Source organism: Ammodytes marinus (assembly GCF_949987685.1).
Source record: "Ammodytes marinus genome assembly, chromosome: 10".
Classification (NCBI taxonomy): Eukaryota; Metazoa; Chordata; class Actinopteri; order Uranoscopiformes; family Ammodytidae; genus Ammodytes; species Ammodytes marinus.
The window spans coordinates 951,014-970,945 of NC_137214.1; the positions used below are offsets into that span (position 1 = coordinate 951,014).

The 19,932-nt window shown below is 43.4% G+C and overlaps 1 protein-coding gene across 2 annotated transcripts in view; it reads right to left on the reverse strand.

Moving 5' to 3' along the window:
- abhd18 (abhydrolase domain containing 18) overlaps positions 1-19,932 on the reverse strand; it is a 110,471-nt gene that overhangs the window by 57,818 nt on the left and 32,721 nt on the right. Inside the window, exons 3-6 of one of the 2 annotated variants that reach the window (XM_080035120.1) lie at positions 9,347-9,431; positions 9,165-9,265; positions 2,721-2,796; positions 1,092-1,178 (exon numbers count right to left, since the gene is read on the reverse strand). In XM_080035120.1, the coding sequence (XP_079891246.1) occupies positions 1,092-1,178; positions 2,721-2,796; positions 9,165-9,265; positions 9,347-9,431 (349 nt within the window). The remainder of the gene's footprint in view (positions 1-1,091; positions 1,179-2,720; positions 2,797-9,164; positions 9,266-9,346; positions 9,432-19,932) is intronic. The other variant, XM_080035121.1, reaches the window with a different exon arrangement.

Genomic DNA, 19,932 nt, shown 5'->3' on the forward strand with positions numbered 1-19,932 from the left:
ACAGGCTGCTGGCAGCAGAGCCTTCTCGCACAAAGCTCCTTTTTAATGGAACAATCTCCCAGCAGACGTCAGCCAATCTGAGTCTGTGGAGGTGTTTAAATCTAAACCTAAAACTCATGTATTTGGCCTTACCTTTAAATAGAACATAGTCACAGCCAGAGGGATGGCCTTAGTCTTGGTTGTCTGCACCTGAGTACATTAGGCTGACTAGTGCTGACAGTAACATTAGCAACTGATATTATCCATGCATTTCTTTAACATTTAGTTTGACTATAGCCACTTTTACAGAGATTGCGGCATATTGACGGAACGACAGTGCGCCAATATACCGGCTCTGCTTGGTTCTGTGTTATTTACACAGAACCAAGCAAAGCCGGCATTCTGGCACGTCAGTGTGCCAATTTATATTTTAATGTGTTGAGATAAACTCAGGCTGCTGGATAATAGGAATAGCGGCGGCGATCCGGACACAGCCCAGCTTAGTTTAGCCTAGCTTTGGAATAATCTGTTGCGCCTTTCTTCCCCCGTTCCGCAACAGTAGCATTTATACAGCCGGCATTTTCCCAGCTTTCACTGGCTGTGTAAAAGGGGCTTATGTCTCTCTCTCTCTCTGTTTCCAGGCATTACCTCTTTGTTGGTGGCGAGGAGACAGTGTGGATCAGATTCTTCCTATTGAGATGTGCCATTGTATACAGTGCCATTCTACTCCAACTGTCTATTTGATTTAATGGCATGCAGATGACAGCAGTCTGCTATAGAAGACATCACATGACAGGGACACATCAGTCCTGAGCCTCACAGCCTCTTTTCTAACCTTTTGATTCTGCAGCAGGAACCTAACATTTGGCATTTGACCATTAATCTGACTTGCTCAAGTTACAAACTATCAAATTAAGAAAATACAATTATTTGTGATTTATGTTTTTAGTTTTTTTCAAATTGCATGTCATTGTTTCCAAGAATAATGGTACCTTTTCTATTTTAATTATTTTCTCTAAATCCAAATTTAAAAATAACTTAAAATGTCTCAATATAACCTTAAGTATTGCAGAATAAACAGGAAGCAAATGTAAAAAAGACAATACAAGGATATAATAAGGATTCTCCAGAAGCAGGGATGCCATTCCTGCCTCTTTGATCATTGGCCTAGCCATCAGGGTCCGCCGACGCCAGAAAAACTACACACACACACACACACACACACACACACACACACACACACACACACACACACACACACACACACACACACACACACACACACACACACACACAGAAATAGGATCAAGTTAACATCAAAAGGGTTCTAAGGGTTCACATTATCACACCAGCTGATGCAGCTTTAATTTGTAACAAATGATATCCTATTCTTTACATTTTCCCTGATCAGTATTGATTACTACTAGCAGGGAATTCGTTTTTTGAGTCGTTGTGGCTGAGGTCTGTCTCTACAAGCAAACTATGCCTTTCTGAACAAACAAGGAAGATAATCACTTCCATGGTAACAAATTAAGTTATAAAAATGTTTTCAATGTGAAATATTACACTTCAATATTGAGGTAATTTTGTTCATAATTTTTCTGTTTAATAGACCCCTTACCAGTCTACGTCACACAGCGTCACTCCCCGCTCTACTGCGTATGTCCGTTGCAGAAAGAGACAAGAGCGACACGAGCCACAATCATGTCTTGTTGTGCTGTTGGATGCACAAACCGTTTATTTTTTGTTTGAATGGTGATAAAGCTAGTAAATGCCCAAATGCACCGCTGTATAATTACATAAATGAGTTGTGAAATGTTTACAATAAGGACAGTGACCGGAGACGAGGCTATATCAATGGAAAGCAATGGAGGCTTATTTACAATGACCCAGACGTTGTACATCTCCGTCCTCTTCCCTTGTGTTTGACTCTATGGTTTGACTAGGCAGTAGGGGTTTGCACGTGTACACGTGTAGCCGGTAAGTAGGCTAAATCATACCATTTAGGAAAAATCAATAAACGAAAACCGAGTGGGGTCGACATGTGCTAGCCTACTGTAGGCTACTAAAGCAGATAACACAACACATTATTGTGTTTGGTTATACTATTTATTCATTTAACTATTTAACTGCTCCACCATAAGTTTCACTTTCCTTTTCATCTCCGTCTCAAACAGCTGGTCTGATAAGCTGGTCGGCTCGTGAGCCCAACGGCCCGAAAGCAGGAGTCAGTCTAAAAACAGATGATCACGGCTAGTTATGATCACTTTTAAATCAAAAAGCTAAATTATGAAATAAAGGCATCTCTGCCTCTCTCTGTCTATCTGTCTGCCGGTCCTTACTGTCACTCTCCAACAGCAGTCCGGCCACTGAAGTCGTCGGGGCCATTTCTTCTCATCATTTATCTACTCAACTGCCGGCAACGCGTATGGGTCATTAAGACGTATCTCGTTCAATAGTGTTAATGTTTCCGCATTACCAATGTTATCACTCGCTGATAAACTGTTTTTAGTAAGATGACAACATCGCTATTTAGCACCATGGACCTATAAAGAAACACCGCAACTGCAATATAACCAAACGGGTAACCATGGCAACCAGCCAAACAATTTTTCTTTCTGCAACTATGCAGCGCGCGCATCCGCCGTGTTGATAAACAGGTAAGGGGTCTATACACAGGGGCTGCATAGATACGCTTTAAAGTGCAATGCATGTTGAGGTTAAAAGGTCAAGAGCCTTACGTGGTCTCCAGTCCCAGCCAAGTGGATACATACTGGTCTGTTCTTCTGCCACTTCTTAGGAACTATGAACTGGAACCTGAAAGCACAAGCACACTTTGTGAGGACAGGGTGTCCGCGCATCCTTAAAAGTCTTAAATTCATGTATCTAAAATGAAGGCCTTAAAAAGTCCAGGGGGCCCAGGGGCATGCCCCCCTGGAAGAAAAATGTACCTTCTAAAGTAAAAAGCAATAAATCTGGTGTACTTTGAGAGGAAAATGATGAGGCTAAATCAACTCTGTCCTATGTGAGCTGTGTAGTACTATTTTCTGGAATAATTAAAAGATAAAGAGTCACATAACATTGAAGCTATCCAATAATAAGGTATTGTTTCTCATTAAAATATGTGTAGGCTTTTACATATTATCAATCAAAATGAGTGTGCAACAGTGGCTACATGATCCCAATTCAGTAAAAAAAATGTATCATGATGACCCATTGAGCATGACGAAGGTTATTGAAATTAGTTTTGTGTAAACGTGACAGTATTTTATTGACGGCAAGTCAGTGATCAGTGTGGAATCAGTGATTTGTGCCAGTTACATGCGAGGACTGATTGGCGTGTTAATTAACCGTTCATCGGTCTACTGCGGGTGAAACTAATAAGACGTTGCTGATGAACGTCGAATATCCAACTTAATACTAACTTCACCGTGGTAATTAACGTTACTTAGTTACTTATAATTGCAGAGGTAAATAACGTTATGAAATGATTGAGAGTGGAGCCATTTCTTTCATCGGGCTCTCCCTTTAACAACGTCAGTCTCCCGCTGTGCTTCCTGCAGCCTGCTGTCTGTGTGTGGAGCGCAGGGGGACGGACTCATAGACTCAGGGTGAAGGGGAGATTCTCCGGAGCCGCAGGTTGTCGACCCCTGGGTTATACCATAAACTGCCGGAAGTGTGAATTTATGCCTTTAAATCAGGATCTTGATCCTGAGTTTCTCAGTAATCTTCCAGTTAAAGTGATTGACCATATAAAGAACCTTGGAGCCAATATTCATAAATAATCAAACCTGCTTTACAAATTGAACTACAGTGCTATGACTGATAAACTTAAAAATTATATAGAATTTTGGCAAACACTTCCTCTATCCGTGATTGGTCGAATTAACGGCATCAAAATTGCCTAGGTTTTTGTATTTATGTTAGTTAGTTAGTTAATTCTTTATTGTCCATGGTGTGGAGATTTGTCTTTGGTCTCATATAAAAAACAACAAGCAGGACAACAACACAACAACAACAACAATAAAAGCAACAACAACAACATTTACACACAGACATCTTCAGGGCAAGAAGCAGGGCAGCAGTGGCAGTATACACATCAGCGGGACATGGTGTTCAGTACCCCAATCGCTTTAGGAGTGAAGGAATTTTAAAAAATGTTACGATTTGCCCTTGGCACTCTGTAACGTCTACCCGAGGGAAGAAGTTCAAACTCCCTATGGAGTGGATGGGACGGATCGTTTGCTATTTTAACAGCTTTTTTCCTCAGCACTTCCTCGTACATACAACTTAATTGTTTCTGTTGATTTATTTCAAAGTTTGGCCATTTTGCTGCCAAAAGCCTTTTTTAAAACATTGGATTAAATAATTTTTCCTTTTGTCTGAGGACACAAAGCACATCGTATAGGTAAAAAACATATTTGCAAACCTAAAGATTTAGGAGGACTGGCTTTACCCGTCTCCTATAACTCTTACTATAAAAGGGCACTATTACTGGGCAGCCAATGGCGGGTGCCCTTACCTACTGGCAGTACGCATGTCCTGATGAGCTTAAAGATATGACCTGTCATGGGTAGCCATATAACAGGAAATGAGAGACAATCCAGCGCTACTCCATGCAGAATGAGAACTAGTATCATTTAAAGATAATCGGCTTTGTAGTTAAAAACTCATTTAGGATTTGGTATCAAATTATTTATTTTTTTGAATTGCCGAACACCTCCACTCTAGCAACTATTTGTCACAACCATGCATTTCCCCCTTGGCAAATAGATACTGTTTTTTTCAATCTGAAAAAGTAGAGGTCTTGTTACTATTAAGGATTTGTACACACAGTGCGTTTCCATGGGACAACTAGATTGGATTAAGACATATACCGAACTTGGCACTCGAACGGACCGCGTCACTTGTCTGAGTATACATGGCCTTTCAAATATTCGATAAATGTCCGGAGCATAGCTGACTCCGCTATGCTAGGTGGCGCTGTAGCCCTTTCAACAAGTGGTTATAGAGCCATGTCCGGTTCCTTTCCGGCAACAACACTACTATTTATTACGTCGTCTCCTTCCACTTCCTTCTGTAATCCTCCCCAGGGATTCTCGAGTCAGGGCAGAACGCAAACTCCAATATGAGATATGCGATCCTGTATACATGAAGGTAGAATGCCAACTATGAACGAGTTATATGATTCATATTTTTATTTGAGTTTTGAACAACCATTTTGCACAAACCTACACAAAATAAACAAGCCAAAAACTAACAAGATCACAGAAAGCGGAAACTGACCCCGGAATTCCACTGGCTGCGCGTGCGGTGTCCAACGGTTTTGCTCCGTGCGCCCACGTCCGTCAATACCCACCGGCTCCGTTTTCAAAGCAGGCACGGCCAGCTCCGCTGAACAGCTGGAGTCGCGAGACTGAGGAGTTCCCGCGGTAATAAAAGTGACAGGCGATCGCTCTTGATAATATGATTCTCATATATGGTATTTACACAACAACAAACGCACGGAAACTTATTGTTCCCATCCGGACAAGTAAAAGAACAGTGGACATACTTGTATGTGTCTCTCTTTTGAGATTGTTACCTGCAGTGAACACCGAGTGTCTTATTTTGAAAATTAACCGGAGGTTTTATTGTTTTGTCGGCGCCTGTGTTCCTGTCTATATCGATGTGTTCTGTGCTAAATTGATGCGGTGAGCTCCGGCATCCAGCAAAAATAGAAGCAGTGCGTATTTCTGGAGCAGCAGCGGAGCAGAGAGACGGTGCAGCGGACGTGGTGGAAACTCACCCACTGACTAAAGTAAAAAATTACAGCTCCGCTGCCGTGCTGGAGCGGAGAAGGACCGGAGAGGCAGCCGGTGGAATTTGGCCTTTAGGAGGATCTTAGACAATTAGTGCTGCTGGAGGACTTTAAAAATTGTCTGCCTACTGCCGTGTGTACTTATCTCAATCAGCAAAAAGTAACCTCTCTTGATAAAGCTGCTGTTTTAGACACTCAAGGTAAACTTTGATGATGACCAGGGTGAGCGAAAAGGAAGGGCTGATTTTAATAGACCTCGCTTTTCAAAATCTCCTCCCCCGGTTTATACAGCTATCACTAGAAGGTCGGCTACTGTGAGTACTCCCTTAGAGAAGACTTGTTAGGGGGCCAAGCCCGAGCAGGAGCTGGGACCGCGTTTTGCAGAGCAACGCGGTTCCCAAGCCCTGCTGGGCAGGGAACCCTATTGTTTTTGTAAGGATTATTATTAGGGGGCCAAGCCCGAGCAGGAGCTGGGACCGCGTTATGCAGAGCAACGCGGTTCCCAAGCCCTGCTTGGCAGGGAACCCTATTGTTTTAGTAAGGATTATTAGGGGGCCAAGCCCGAGCAGGAGCTGGGACCGCGTTTTTTATTCTTATTTGTCGTCGCCTAAAACTGTGTCCACAGCCCAAACCGTAAAGGGTGCAGACTTGCCAATTGCATGACTAGATCCAGGTCCGTGATTTCTCAGCATACAAAAAAAATTCAGACATGCCGGCCACTAGGTGGCGCTACAACGAAGGAAAACGCGTTTGGGGTCATAACTCCCACACCGAACCTCCCAGTCAAAAACTTTATATACACAGATTCACTGGAGTCAGCCGCATCTTTTGGGATAGGCCACGCCCATTTGCGTAGATATAGATTTTTCGCAAAATCGCGAAAACTGCAAAACTGACTTTTCGCTACTCCTCCCACAATTTTTGGACAATTGACACCAAACTTTGCACAGAACATCTACCGACCCATACGGAAAAAAATCATGTAAAAGAATTTTGATCCGACCATCGATAACGAAACGGTAGCGTTTTAAATATTTGTTGATTAGCTACGTTTTACGTAGAAATTCATAAATCCAAAATCATAAGTGGGATCAAGTCCAAATTTTAGACATATGTTGGGGCTACCCTTAATTGCGTTCAATAAAAAATTTGGAGAATTTCGCCATAAGGGGGCGCCATAAACAAGGAAATTGTATATCTCCTAATTGGCCAAAGGAATTTTCTTAAAACTCCAGGGAAACCATCAAGGGGCATACCTGAGTCTATATAAAAAATATGGCAAAGAAATAGTAATGTGGGCGGGATTTATTAATAAAATTAGATTTTTTGTTTTTCCATCAAAGAGTTTTGGCGCAAATGCTGATCTCAGCTAGCATGTCCATTGACATTACATTGTGTAATTAGCTCCAGCCACCATTTTGTCAAGGCTGACAATCTGCTTTTGCTCATAACTCGCCAACCAAACATCGCACATTAAAAAACTTGACATCCACTTGTTCTGTGAATTGAGCTGCATCGTTCCACCGTGGCAGTTTCGCGAAATTCATCCATAAGGGGGCGCCAAAAGCACACTAAATGTATATCAGCTTGTAAACAGCAATACCTATACAACTCCCAAAGGAATTTTCTTAAAACTCCAGGGAAACCATCAAGGGGCATACCCGAGTCTATATAAAAAATATGGCCAAGAAATATTAATGTGGGCGGGACTTATTCAGAAAAGGAAAAAAAAAATGTTTTACAGTGGAGAGAATGACAGCCTCTCCAATTTTTTACAGTGGGAGAGGTTGACGATCTCTTTTTGCTTATTACTCCCCAACCGAACATCCCACAAAAACTTTATATCCACAGATTCACTGGAGTCAGCTGCATCTTTTGGCATAGGCCACGCCCATTTGCCTATAGAACAGATTTTTGCAAAATTGCAAAAACTGAAAAACTGACTTTTCGCTACTCCTCCCACAATTTTTGGACAATTGACACCAAACTTTGCACGGAACATTGACCGACCCACACGGTAAAAAATAATTTGAAAGAATTTTGATACGACCTTCGATGACGAAACGGTAGCGCTTTGAATATTTGTTGATTAGCTAACTGTTACTTCCTTGTACGTAAATATTCATAAATCCAAAACTATACATCGGATCAAATCCACATTTTAGACATATGTTGGTGCTACCCTTAGTTGCGTTCAAAAAAGAAATCTGAAAATTTAGCCAAAAGGGGGCGCCAAAAACACAAAAAGTATACATCTCCTCATCCACTATAGCCGATTTCTATGCCATTTCTTTGCTTTTTGGTCTATAACTCCCAAACCGAACATCCCACATTCAAAAACTTTACATCCCCGGATTCGGTGAAGTGAGCGGCCGGCGGCGCGGTCTGCGACGCCCGGGTCCCGAGTTGCGCCGGAAGGCTTGGCCCCCTAATAACTGCTTGCAGTTCTAGTTATTATTACTTTTTAAAGTGTTGAACAATACTGTTTATTTTCGAATGTGTGTTTGCTATTTTGAACAAGCTGTGTGATTTGTCCTCCCCACGGGGAAAGTTTGATCACTTCATTCAGCGCGAGTGACTCAGCGCAGTGTGGTTTAATTCTGCTGTGTGTTTTAAACCAATTTGCTATTACTTTTCCATTCTTGAATGAATGGTGGTGCCCCTTTTGAACTTTAATAAACTATTAAAGTATTATTAATCATCAGATTAATTTCTAATAGCTGAATTAATCTGAACCACCTGTACCCGCTACAAGAGTATGCCATGTTTGTTTTTCATTTCATTTTATATTTTATTTTTGTATTCCTTTTTTCAGTGTGTATGTTCACAAAAAAATATATAAATAAACAATTAAAAAAAGAAAAACAGCATGGGAAATAATGTGTTGTTTATTTGTTTGAATATAGAACACTCAGGTTGTCCATACTACTTGACACCAACCAAAACTTTAGAATTTTAACTATTGTGATGCAGTATTTTGTCATTCAAATCGATTTGTTATATGTTGTTAATATGCATTATATCTGTTGCAATGTTCTTTTCAGGTTTTATAACTACCTTTTTGGAATGCTTGTATTTGTTCAGAAGTGTAATGATCATTTCACAGCTTGCAGTGATGACGGGGCTCATTATCATCACATTAGCAGTAAAGGAGGTGGTTCGATTCCCCCTCCCCCCGGCCACATGTCCAAGTGTCCCTGAGCAAGACACTGTAACCTAAATTGCTCCCTATAGTTAGCCTGCTATCAGTGTATAAATGTGTGTGTTTAAATGGTAACATGGGAATGGGAACAGGTTTCCCTTGAAAAACAGTATCCGGTCTCAATGGGATTTACCTGTATAAATAAAGGTACAAAAAGAAGAAAAGAGAAAAAAGGGAAGATACCTGGCTTTAACAGCTTCTCGTGGAAGGATCCCAGGAACCAAGTGTTCCAGAGGAGACATGAAGAAACCATGGTGGATCAGACAGTCAGCCTGCTCCTCTGTCTGGAAACAATGGCACAAACAAACACAATATCAAAAAGAGTTTCTAGTACTAGTGAGCAGTGAAGAGAAGATATGTGGTACCTTGTTAATGTATACTGGATAGTCCTTGGGCACCAGATACTTGCACTTCTCTCTGTCTCCAATGACCTTTTGAAACGCAAAGATTCTTAGAAACACAAACAGGGAGAAAATATCAGTTCACCATAACTGATGTTTAATCACTGATTCTACAAACAGCATCTGAACAAGCTGGTATTGTGACTTCAGATCTATCATTGTCACAATACGTTTGATCTGTTGCAGTGGCTCCCTTCAACCTAATTAATTTCTTGGCATTATCTTGAGAGAGGACTGCAGACACCTCTGGCCCTTATGTTAAAGTTATTTTGTTAACCATGGCAATGAGCCAGCAAGATCCCTTTCTACCTGGCCATATGATATCTGAATTCCCAACAAAGTTGAAGAGGAGATATTGTGGGTGCAGAGCTGGTGCAAAACTGAGAAAAACGTGGTGGGAATTTTAACAAATCCCACTTCATGGTTTTTGGAAATATGAGGAGCCTGGGGAACAGGATGGACCAGCTGGGGCGCTGAGAGGACACAGCCTGTGTCTTGATTCAGAGACCACGCACTTGGTAGGACGCAGTCTCGCGGTCTATGAAGGCTATAGCCTATGAAGGCCGATTTTAAGGCCGGTTTTAAGGCCAACGAGCCTTGTTAAACGAGACGGTCTCCGCAGGTCTCCGTTTACGAGCATTTCCGGTTTACGTAACAAGCCGTTACCTTGCGTGACGACTCGCCGCTCCTGTGCTGCCTAGCAACCCTGATTGCTGCCAACGGAGACAGCCCTGTCAGCGGAGGAAAAAAGAAAAATAAGTTGTCTACCAGACGAAAAGAAAAAAAAGTACAAGAAAAAAAGAAAGGAAGATAAAAGTTAAGAAGATGGAGCAACACGTTGCTGTTTTGTTATTTTTTATTTTATTTTATGCAATCTCTGAAAAAAACGCAATGAATCTTGGGATATGTTAGGCCGCGAAGGATACATCTGATGCAGCCTTCAAAACTGCTTCAAAACCGTGAAACGAAGGCTGCATTTCACGACCGCATATGAGGAGCCTTGCAAGGAGCCTTGCAAATGGGACAGCCTTTGCGCGCCGCTATGACGCAATCGGTCTTCAAATGCAGCCTACGAGGCCGGTTCCAAGACCGCAACCCCTGAATCAAGACACAGCCACAGTGTGAGCATCAGGAGTCCCTCTCACCCAGACATGGCTGCAGGTAGGGCTGGGTGATATGGGCTAAAATCAATATCTCCTCTAGAGCACATCCTAAATGCTCAATTTAATTTATTTTTTGCATAACATCACACCAGTAATATGATTTAAATAGTCCCTGCAAAATGTGTCTGCACTAACGATGCATTATTAGGCTACATGAAACAACATCTTGTTTATATTCTTTAGTGCTTTCTATTGGAACAATTTGAAACTTGCACATGGCAAAGAGTTTGCACATTGTATTGATTATTCCACATCCTTCCACTCCCATACAATGGATCGAGCATTATTTTATTTGGAAACAGTTTTTTCCATCTTCTGTTAATCTGTAAACTGAGAAAACTAATTATGACTCATTACAACCACTCACTAATTGTTTATCACCACTAGCCCCCTGAAGATAGCAGCCACACTTTAAATGCAGAACAGGTTTTGCTCCATAATAGTAGTCTATGTGTATACAAGGCTCTGACATTTATAATGGTTACTGTCGCTTTAAGAGCAGTTGCTCCCAGTCTATAGTGTATAAGTTAAGTTTCGTTTTCTGCCTGTTAGTCCGAGAGAGAGATTAATTCGAGCGTAAACAGCAGGTGGCTCATCGTCCCTCTTTTACCTGCCTTATTGTTTAATTCTCCTGTATTGAGTTCATGAGAATAAAACTGGAAGACAATCAGAGGATTTAAATAAATACGGCTGAGAATAATATAGTCTAAAGAAAGCAAAGTCTCATCATTAGTCCTTGCATTCTAACCGATGCACCATTCCTGGATGCTATTCATACCTATTGATCTAGCCCTCCTGCAGTATCACTAAAACACTATGTTTTATTTTATAAAAATACTCGCAAATGTAGCCTACTTTACATAGACTTTTAGTTAATAAACGGTGTGCACCTCCCTTGGTGCTGACATGGACATATTGTAAGAGGCTGCCCGTAATAAATGTGATGCCGTGGTTGTGTGACGTTGGACCAAAAACTCTCCGTGAAGTCGGAGTAATCCGCCCCCGGCGCTCGTTCGCCTTCCTCTCATAAGGACCAGGCTCTGTACATCGGCCGCTTATGCTGTCAAGCGCCCGCCTCCCCCGTTCTTTCGCATGTGTAGCCACTAGCCTTCCTCTCATAAGGACCAGAGCAGGCTGTGCTGTGTACAGCGGCCACTAATGCTGTCATGTGCGCCCGCCTCCCCCGGTCGTTCGCCTGTGTGCTTCTTCTCATAAGCATGGACCTACAAAAAAGGTCCATGCTATGAACGACGGCCACCATCGCCGTCATGTGCGCCCCCCTCCACCCGCTCGTTCGGCTGTCATAAGAACACAAGAGCCCTCGTCTTTTTTTCTCCCCCTCTCGTTGTTTTCACATGGCGATAAAAGTAACAGTAACACACACAGGGCGCACTGCAGACTACGTCACAGATGCGCGCCCAGGAGACTCTGGTTGGGAGGGGGGAGTGAGTGAGTTGCCAATGCATGTGAGTCTGTGAGGCAGAGAGCCACAGGAAAGAGCGAGAGAAGCGAACACCAGCGAGTTTGCCGGTGGCGGCGGCGGCTAAAAAAAAGCACATTATGTGCCAATTTGTATTCGATGGTCGCGATAGGGTCATTTTATACATCCCCTGGAGAACATCTCGCGATACATCGCATATATTCGATATATCGCCCAGCCCTAGCTGCAGGAATATATTTCCAACACCTAGGCCAGCTTACAGGGGGACAGAGACTACAGTCATAGATGGAAGAAAGAGGAGCAATAGCAGTGATAGCCACAACAGATGGTCCAGTCATGGACATGTGACTGAAGCAGAGTTTACGTGGCATGGACATTAAACTGTGGACCAGTTGAAGTCCATATAAGTCCCTCTGTTGAGGGGGATCCCATGCTCCACCCAGGTTGTTGGTCACACTCTACCATCAGCTGTTAACTTTGAAGTGATAATCTCTAATGCTTTCATAGCAGTGGAGACCTTCACCACCTCTATCTATGCTACACTGCCAACTTCTCACAGGTTTTTTACTGCCCCATCGGAGAAACTAAAATGCTGGACTTGCTGTATGCTAATATTAGGGATGCTTTAATTACAACTCCCCTGCCCTATACAGGGATCCAGAGTGCGCCAATTATGGGTGCCCATTAAGTTTCCACATCGCTTAGTCTGGAGCCCTGCTATATTATTGCAAAGGTTACAGATTTACAAAAGGGAATCAGGTCCTCCAATTGTTTAAAAACTAGCGTAATCCAAAAAAGTCACCCCCCCTCAGTGTTGTCATGGAGATACACTGGTCATGATACGATATATCCCAATGCAGTGGTTGTAAACCTATGGACAACTCTGTGCCTCCACCCGGTGGCCAAACACTGTGGTGCACCCTCACCTTTTCCAACAGGATACAGGTGTCCTTTAAAGCGCCGGATTTAAACACGGTTGAAGGACCTTGGGACCCCTATAAAAGTTCATCACGGTGTTTCATCGTTCTCTCTACAGCTCGTTTGCTGACTATATAGAGACACAAAGTGTTGTACAACAAACAGGATTCTTCCGTCCTCCACTACTGCAACCAAATTTTATTCTACAAAGGTCTCATCTGCGGCCGCGGCGATTCCAGAATAACGTGGTGTTGTAAATTGTTCCTCCGGAACACCAAGAGAAGAACTAGGACCCGTTCACGTTACCCCGAGAAACCACCTTTGGAACATTGGCGCATAAGCCGAGCAGCTTCCACACAGATTCAGCTGTACTTTTTCCTGCGATCTGAAAAAGCAGGAGTCGGCCCCCGACCGTCAAGCGTCCGGAGTAGGGATGGGAATTGATAAGAATTTAACGATTCTGATTCCGATTCTACTTATCGATCCGATTCCTTATCGATTCTCTTATCGATTCTCATTGTGTGAGAAAATAAGTACAAATTTGTTTATTTGTATTAACCTGCTTAAATATCTGATCAAAAGTATGTCTAGTGTGCAAAGATTATCAAGAGTACTTTAGGATTAGGAAATTGTCAATTTTCACATTAATTGGTCCAGACAAAAAAAAGTTTGCCTTTTTAAGCCCAAATGCCATTATGTTCCCTAAAAACACAGACTGAAAACAGTCAAGGAAGAGCTTGTGCCTTTTGGAATATTAACTGTGCTCATATGCATTCAACTTGAAACAAAATTCAACTGACATAAAAAAAAAATACAAAGAAGTCTTCTGTAAAGATAAGACCAACTATCAACTTTGGCAAATTAACCATTTGTTTGCAGAAAAAATATGTATCTCAGGAACGAGATCTTTTATGTACATGCTGTTCTAATGTGCAGCGCGCTGTTTATTATTAATATAACGGCCCATCATCAGACACATTTGCACATCGGTCGCTCCTCAAGTTATCCAAGTCTTTTTTTTGTATGGGCAGAGATTGTTATTTTAAGTGTGTAGTTACAAAGTTTCTTGTTTAACTTTAGTGTAGGCTACTGTTTCCTTATCACCGGGCCGCCGTGTTCCACTGTGTGTTGTTTTGGGTTCGTCTCAACCACCGTGCGTAAAGGGTGCATTAGAACAGCTGATGCCTTTTTTATCTCTCTTCCTTTTTTATAAGTCCGCCCGCTGTTTATTATTAATATAACGGCCCGTCATCAGACACATGTGCCGGATGGTTTTTGCACATCGATCGCTCCATCAAGTTATCCAAGTAAGTGCTTTTTGTATGGGCAGAGATCGTTATTTTAAGTGTGTCTTTATGAAGTTTATTGTTAAACTTAAGTGTAGACTATTGTTTTCTTATCACCGGACCACCGAGTTCCGCTGTATGTTATTTTGGGTTCGTCTCCACCCGCCATGCGTAAAGGCAGCAGAACAGCTGACGGGAGGAAAAAGAAACAAACCAGCTGACGAACGTGAGTAAACACTGCGGGGCTTAAGGCAGCGGTCAAGAAAACCTTTTTAATTTCCTTTATGCTGCTCTCACCTTTTTATCTCTCTCCCTCTTTTACTAGCCTACACACATGTTAATTCTCACACATTTTATGTTCAAGTCCAATAGGCAATTCTGGTGTCGACTAGACAGGCAGCGGACATTTAAACGTTTAACCGTCAGGACCGCCGTCTGCTCGCTTGCGCTCGTGCATTTGACGAAATGGAAACTTTACAATTGTTGCAAGTGGCCGTATTGTCATCTTTTCAAGTGAAATACAACCAACATTTAGAGAGATTCTGTCTCAACGCCATGTTTGCTGCGTTCTGAACCAAAACAACGCAGCGTGAGTGTCTAGTAGGGTTGCCGCGGTAGTGGGTGTTACCGGTGTTACTCGGTGTTGAGGCCAACACCGATTACGTCACGTGCACACCGGCAACACCGAGTTTTTTCAGTTGCTGCACAGACGTTCATTAAATAATATAAATATAAGAAAGAAAATAAATGTGTGTAAAATAGGCCGCAGTTCTGTTCTGTGCAGAAGATCATAGACACAATGACCGAGCATTCGATTATGAGGAGGAGAGTTTGCAGCCGAGAGATTAAAGGCATGCTGCCATGGAACGTTATGCTGTCACCGAGCAATCCAAGGCGCACTGCCATGGAACGTTACCCCGTCACCGAGAATTGGCGCGCTGCCAGACGCTGTCATCGAGTGTTTTAATCGCGTGAGGAAGAGAGGACAGTTGATGGAGAATATGATGGCAGTTGATTTAGTTTCGAAGTTTAAGGCAAAGGCGCCTATTTGGAAGTATTTTGGATTCAAACCCAACGCAAATCGGGAACCGGAGAACACGAGCGAGGCAATATGCAGACTTTGCAACATGAAGGTGTCAGCAACTGGAGGTAACACTTCAAATTTACACACACACCTCAAGGTGCACCACAAGAGTGAGGCTGTGAAGATGGGGCCTGCAGCAGCGAAGCCTCTACCGGAGAGTTCACAGCGGCCGACACAGCCATCCATTTTTGGAGCGTTTGCGAAATGTACAAAGTACAAAAAGGACAGTGTTAGGTGGACTGCATGTACCGATGCAGTCACCAAATATCTATGCAAGGAGATGGTGTCCTTCAACACGGTGGAAAAAAAGTCCTTCATTGAGCTTTTGGCGACACTCGACCACCAGTATGACGTTCCAGGGCGGACATATTTCTCGTCCACTGCCATACCGCGCGCTTACACCAGTGTCAGGAGTGAGCTACAACGGACCCTCTTATTGGTAGAAGAGTTTTCCCTCACAACGGACTTGTGGTCGAGCGCAACGATGGCACCGTACATGTCACTGACAGTGCATTTTATTGACCAGGATTGGAAGCTGGTGTCAAAATGCCTCCAGACGACCTTCTTGCCTGAGGACCACACCGCCGTTAATTTGGCTGATGCGCTGCAGGAGGCTCTGCGGGAGTGGGCATTGAGCGCGGATAAAGTCTCCTGTCTCACCACCGACAGTGGAGCAAACATTAAAGCAGCTGTGCGGAACCTAGGATGGCCCTGGTTGAGCTGCTTCGGGCACAACCTGAACCTCGCTGTGTCAAACACTATAGAGAAGACGGAGAAAGTGCGCACAGACCGGGCCCTTGCAGTCTGTCGCACTATCAACGGCATGTTCTCTCACAGCTGGAGGAGGAGACGGGAGCTGCAGAAAGCCCAGGTCGAGCTTGGCCTCCCACAGCACTCGCTGGTGACGGTAAGTTAACTAAGCCTCATATTCTTTTTGGGAAAAAATTTAAAATATAAATAAAATTGAATAAGCCTATATTAAGCATTACTTTTTTTTTCACCCAGGATTGTGCAACACGCTGGGGGTCAAAGCAGAAGATGGTAAACAGAATGCTAGAGCAGAGGCTGGCCATAAACAGAGTGCTGTCAGAGGATCGTAAGAGCAACTTGAACCTCACTTGGCAAGATGAGGATGTGCTAATGGCAATGAACGAAGCGCTGAAGCCGGTGAGCGACTTCACTGACATTCTCTCCGGGGAGAATTACGTGACTGCCTCCTCTCTACTCCCCGTGCTGCAGTTGGTAAAAGAGGGAACGTTAGCCCCTTCTGCTGAAGACAGACGTTTAACTGCAGACCTGAAGGCTGGCATCATCAATGTCCTTTGCGAAAAATACAGAGCACTGCCGCAGGCAAGCCAGGAGCTAATGCGTAAGGCAACATTCCTGGACCCGCGGTACCGGGCTGAATACGACTCGAATATAAACGAGCTCAAACAGATGGTGGAGGAAGAAGCAGTCATCCTCGGGCGAGCAGCGCAGCCAGTGAGAGCGGAAAATGAAGAGGAGGAGGGAGCCGCTGCCGAGCCCCAGCCAAAGAAAATAACTTTGGCAAGTTTGCTGAAGAGGAACAATTGCGCACCTGCCTCAGCCACATTAACGCTCCCCGAAAAGGCAGCCGCAGAGATTGCCAAGTATTGTCAAGAGGCCGGCATCGATGCTGATGAGGATCCTCTTGGCTGGTGGAAATCCAACCAGATGAGGCTTCCCCTTCTGGCAAAGGTCGCCAGAAAATTCCTCTGCGTGTGTGCTACTAGCTGCGCATCCGAGCGGGTGTTCAGCACGGCAGGGAACATCGTCACCCCCACAAGATCCCTTCTCAAACCGGCGAAGGTTAACATGTTGGTTTTCTTGGCAAAAAACATGTAGCCTATATATTGAGTACATTTTTTTACTGTTCGCTTAGCCCTATAAAACTGTTTTAATATTTAATATTGCGGGCGGCAGCACGGACAGGATAAGCCGGCCCGTCATCTGTCGGCTTGTTCGTTTATTTTACATATTTTATTTTTTATAAAAGTTTTTTGAGAGTTTGAAAATAAGTAGCTGAATATTGTTTCTTTGTTTTTTAGTAAACCAAGCAAAATAGTAATAATAAATGAGCCTGTTGCCTTTCAACGGTTTAACTGTAGCGATGTTTTTTGTTACTTTTTATTTTGTTCCATAGGCCTTGTGTTTTGCTTAGCCTATTTAATTGTAGCCCATTCGTTTATTAATTTGGTTAGATAGTGTTTGATTTTGTTATCTTGTTTTACCCTTTGTGTTTAAAAAAAAATGTAAATAGGCTAGTTGTGGCAATTGGGCTTGCAGCCTGCGGCCCGAGGCACAAGACGAGCATACAAGTCGCCGTCATAATTTGTTTAAAAAAAAGGTTCTGCAGTTTATCTTTGCACTGTTTTATTGTTGATGTGTTTTTTCATAAAAAAAATATATACAAAACCTTCTAAGCATTCGTTTTGTTCAAAACGTAAGGCGGATCTACAGAAACAGAAAGAGGGAAAGCCGCACTACAGAGCCTACCCGTGTCTTTTCTTGAATGTGCGGTGTCGCCTTTTAGTTTTTTTTCCGTTGCAATTTAGCCTACAGTTGGTGTACTCGGTAATACCGGTGTTGACACGAGTGTATTACTCGGTGTGAAAAGGTCCACACCGCGGCAACCCTAGTGTCTAGTCATGAGGCATTTGCAACGAGCGGAACCGATAAGCGGAATCATTAAGCAGGCATGTTAACGATTCCAAGGAATTGGTTGACTCGGCACCGGGTCTCGATTCTCATCCCTAGTCCGGAGCCTGAAGTGGATCAGCATCCAGCCCGCCATCGAGTGTGTGCGTTCCCGACCGAAAAAGGATTTTCCCACGCGCATCAGAAGGGAGACGAGTAGAGAACACGTTGCAACGTGTTCGCCAAGTAAGATTTTTGGCATTATTAACCTGGGCAGATGTGTTTTAAGTTGTGCCGGTGGGGAAGTTGTGCCACCCCTTGTTTCTAGAAAACCATAGAAGAAATTGGAAATGTGAGCACATATTTAAGAAGAGCCATCCATTTAACTTATCTTGGAAAGAAGGGAGACACAAGGAATAAGATATAAGCACATTTAAGCTCAAAAAACAGTTTTTTTGCCTTTCAAAATAAAATTTCCATGATCAAGGTTTTTTGATTATTGTGTCTGAACAATTATAGACACGTTTGAAAACATTTGACACATGTTTTAGTGCTTTAGTATGCTACACTTTGTGTCTATATAGTTAGCACGATGTCATCCCTAAACTGCTGCATCATGCTTATTATCCAAAATTCTGGGGTTGGGGAGATTTGTGCCAGAGGGCCTGGGGTGAGTTATAAGTAATTAAGTAAGTAAAATGTATTTATAAAAGCACATTTATAACAGTTTGCACTCTCCAAAGTGCTGTACATAGTGCATTCAGTATGTAAAAAATTAAGATGAAATAACAATAACCAAAATAAAAGACATAAAGCCCAGACATCCACATATAAACAAAGATAGTAGTGCAGAGGTAAGATAGTTAATGGGGAGGAAAAAGGTGTACAGATGGGTTTTGAGCCTTGATTTAAAGGCAGAAATGGAGGGGGAATCGCATATGCCAGGTGGCAGTTGGTTCTACAAGGGCGGAGCAGCTAGTGCAAAGTACATTTCTGAGAGTTATGCCATTGGCATGGCTGTATACGCTGATCACCAAAAGAAAGTGATTGTCTACAGTAGCTCAGAAGAGACTGACATCTCCATTCCACTTAACGATACCACTGATGAGAGTTCAGATGGCCAGAAAGATGATGATGGTGACTTTGTCATTGTGAGCTTTGCAGGTAAAACGATAGTTACGTATGTAACTACGGTTCTATGAGTTCCGGATGACCGCCAGAGGCGGTGCTTACAGCACTGGATGTTCCATCGCGCGCATGCGCAGGTAGAGATCTTTATACCAACAAAGTCACCTGTGACACCTGGGTGACCCCGGGAATGTCTATATATTCCGGAAGTCACCAGAGGTTCTGTTCCAACTGGATCTTCTTGCGGTGTCTGAGAAGTCTGAGTGACAGAGAACTCTGGCGGTCATCCGGAACTCATAGAACCGTAGTTATACGTAACTATCGTTCTATTTCGTTCCTACTGACCGCCAGAGGCGGTGCTTACAGCACTGGATGACTTATACCAAAAAGGTCACGAAGAGTACTCATCAATTAAGGGCTTGCAGCCATCAACAAGACAGCTGTCATCCCACCGGATGAGGTGCAGCAACATTTACTCTGTAGAGCCGCGCAACGTACATGATGAAGACCATGTAGCCGTGGCGCAAATGTCCTGCCGTGAAATCCGCTTCAAGGCAGCCCATGATGTAGCCATACTCCTGGTAGAGTGGCACTCAACTGCCAAGGCATGGGGAGCCCCTGTGCTCTATATGCATTCAAGACCACATCCACAAGTCAGTGGGAGTGTCTCTGTTTGGACAGGGCAGCCCCCTTCCTGCAGCTCCCATAGCAGACAAAGAGGTATTTGTCTTACGCAAGCTGGTTGTTGCCACAATCTATGCCCTAAGCGCCCGCACCGGGCACAGTGGGTCTGACATTCTTTCTGCACCCCCTGGTGAGCCCAGGGGATTGAAAGCAGCCAACTCGATCGATTGGTTTACATGGTGGGGAGA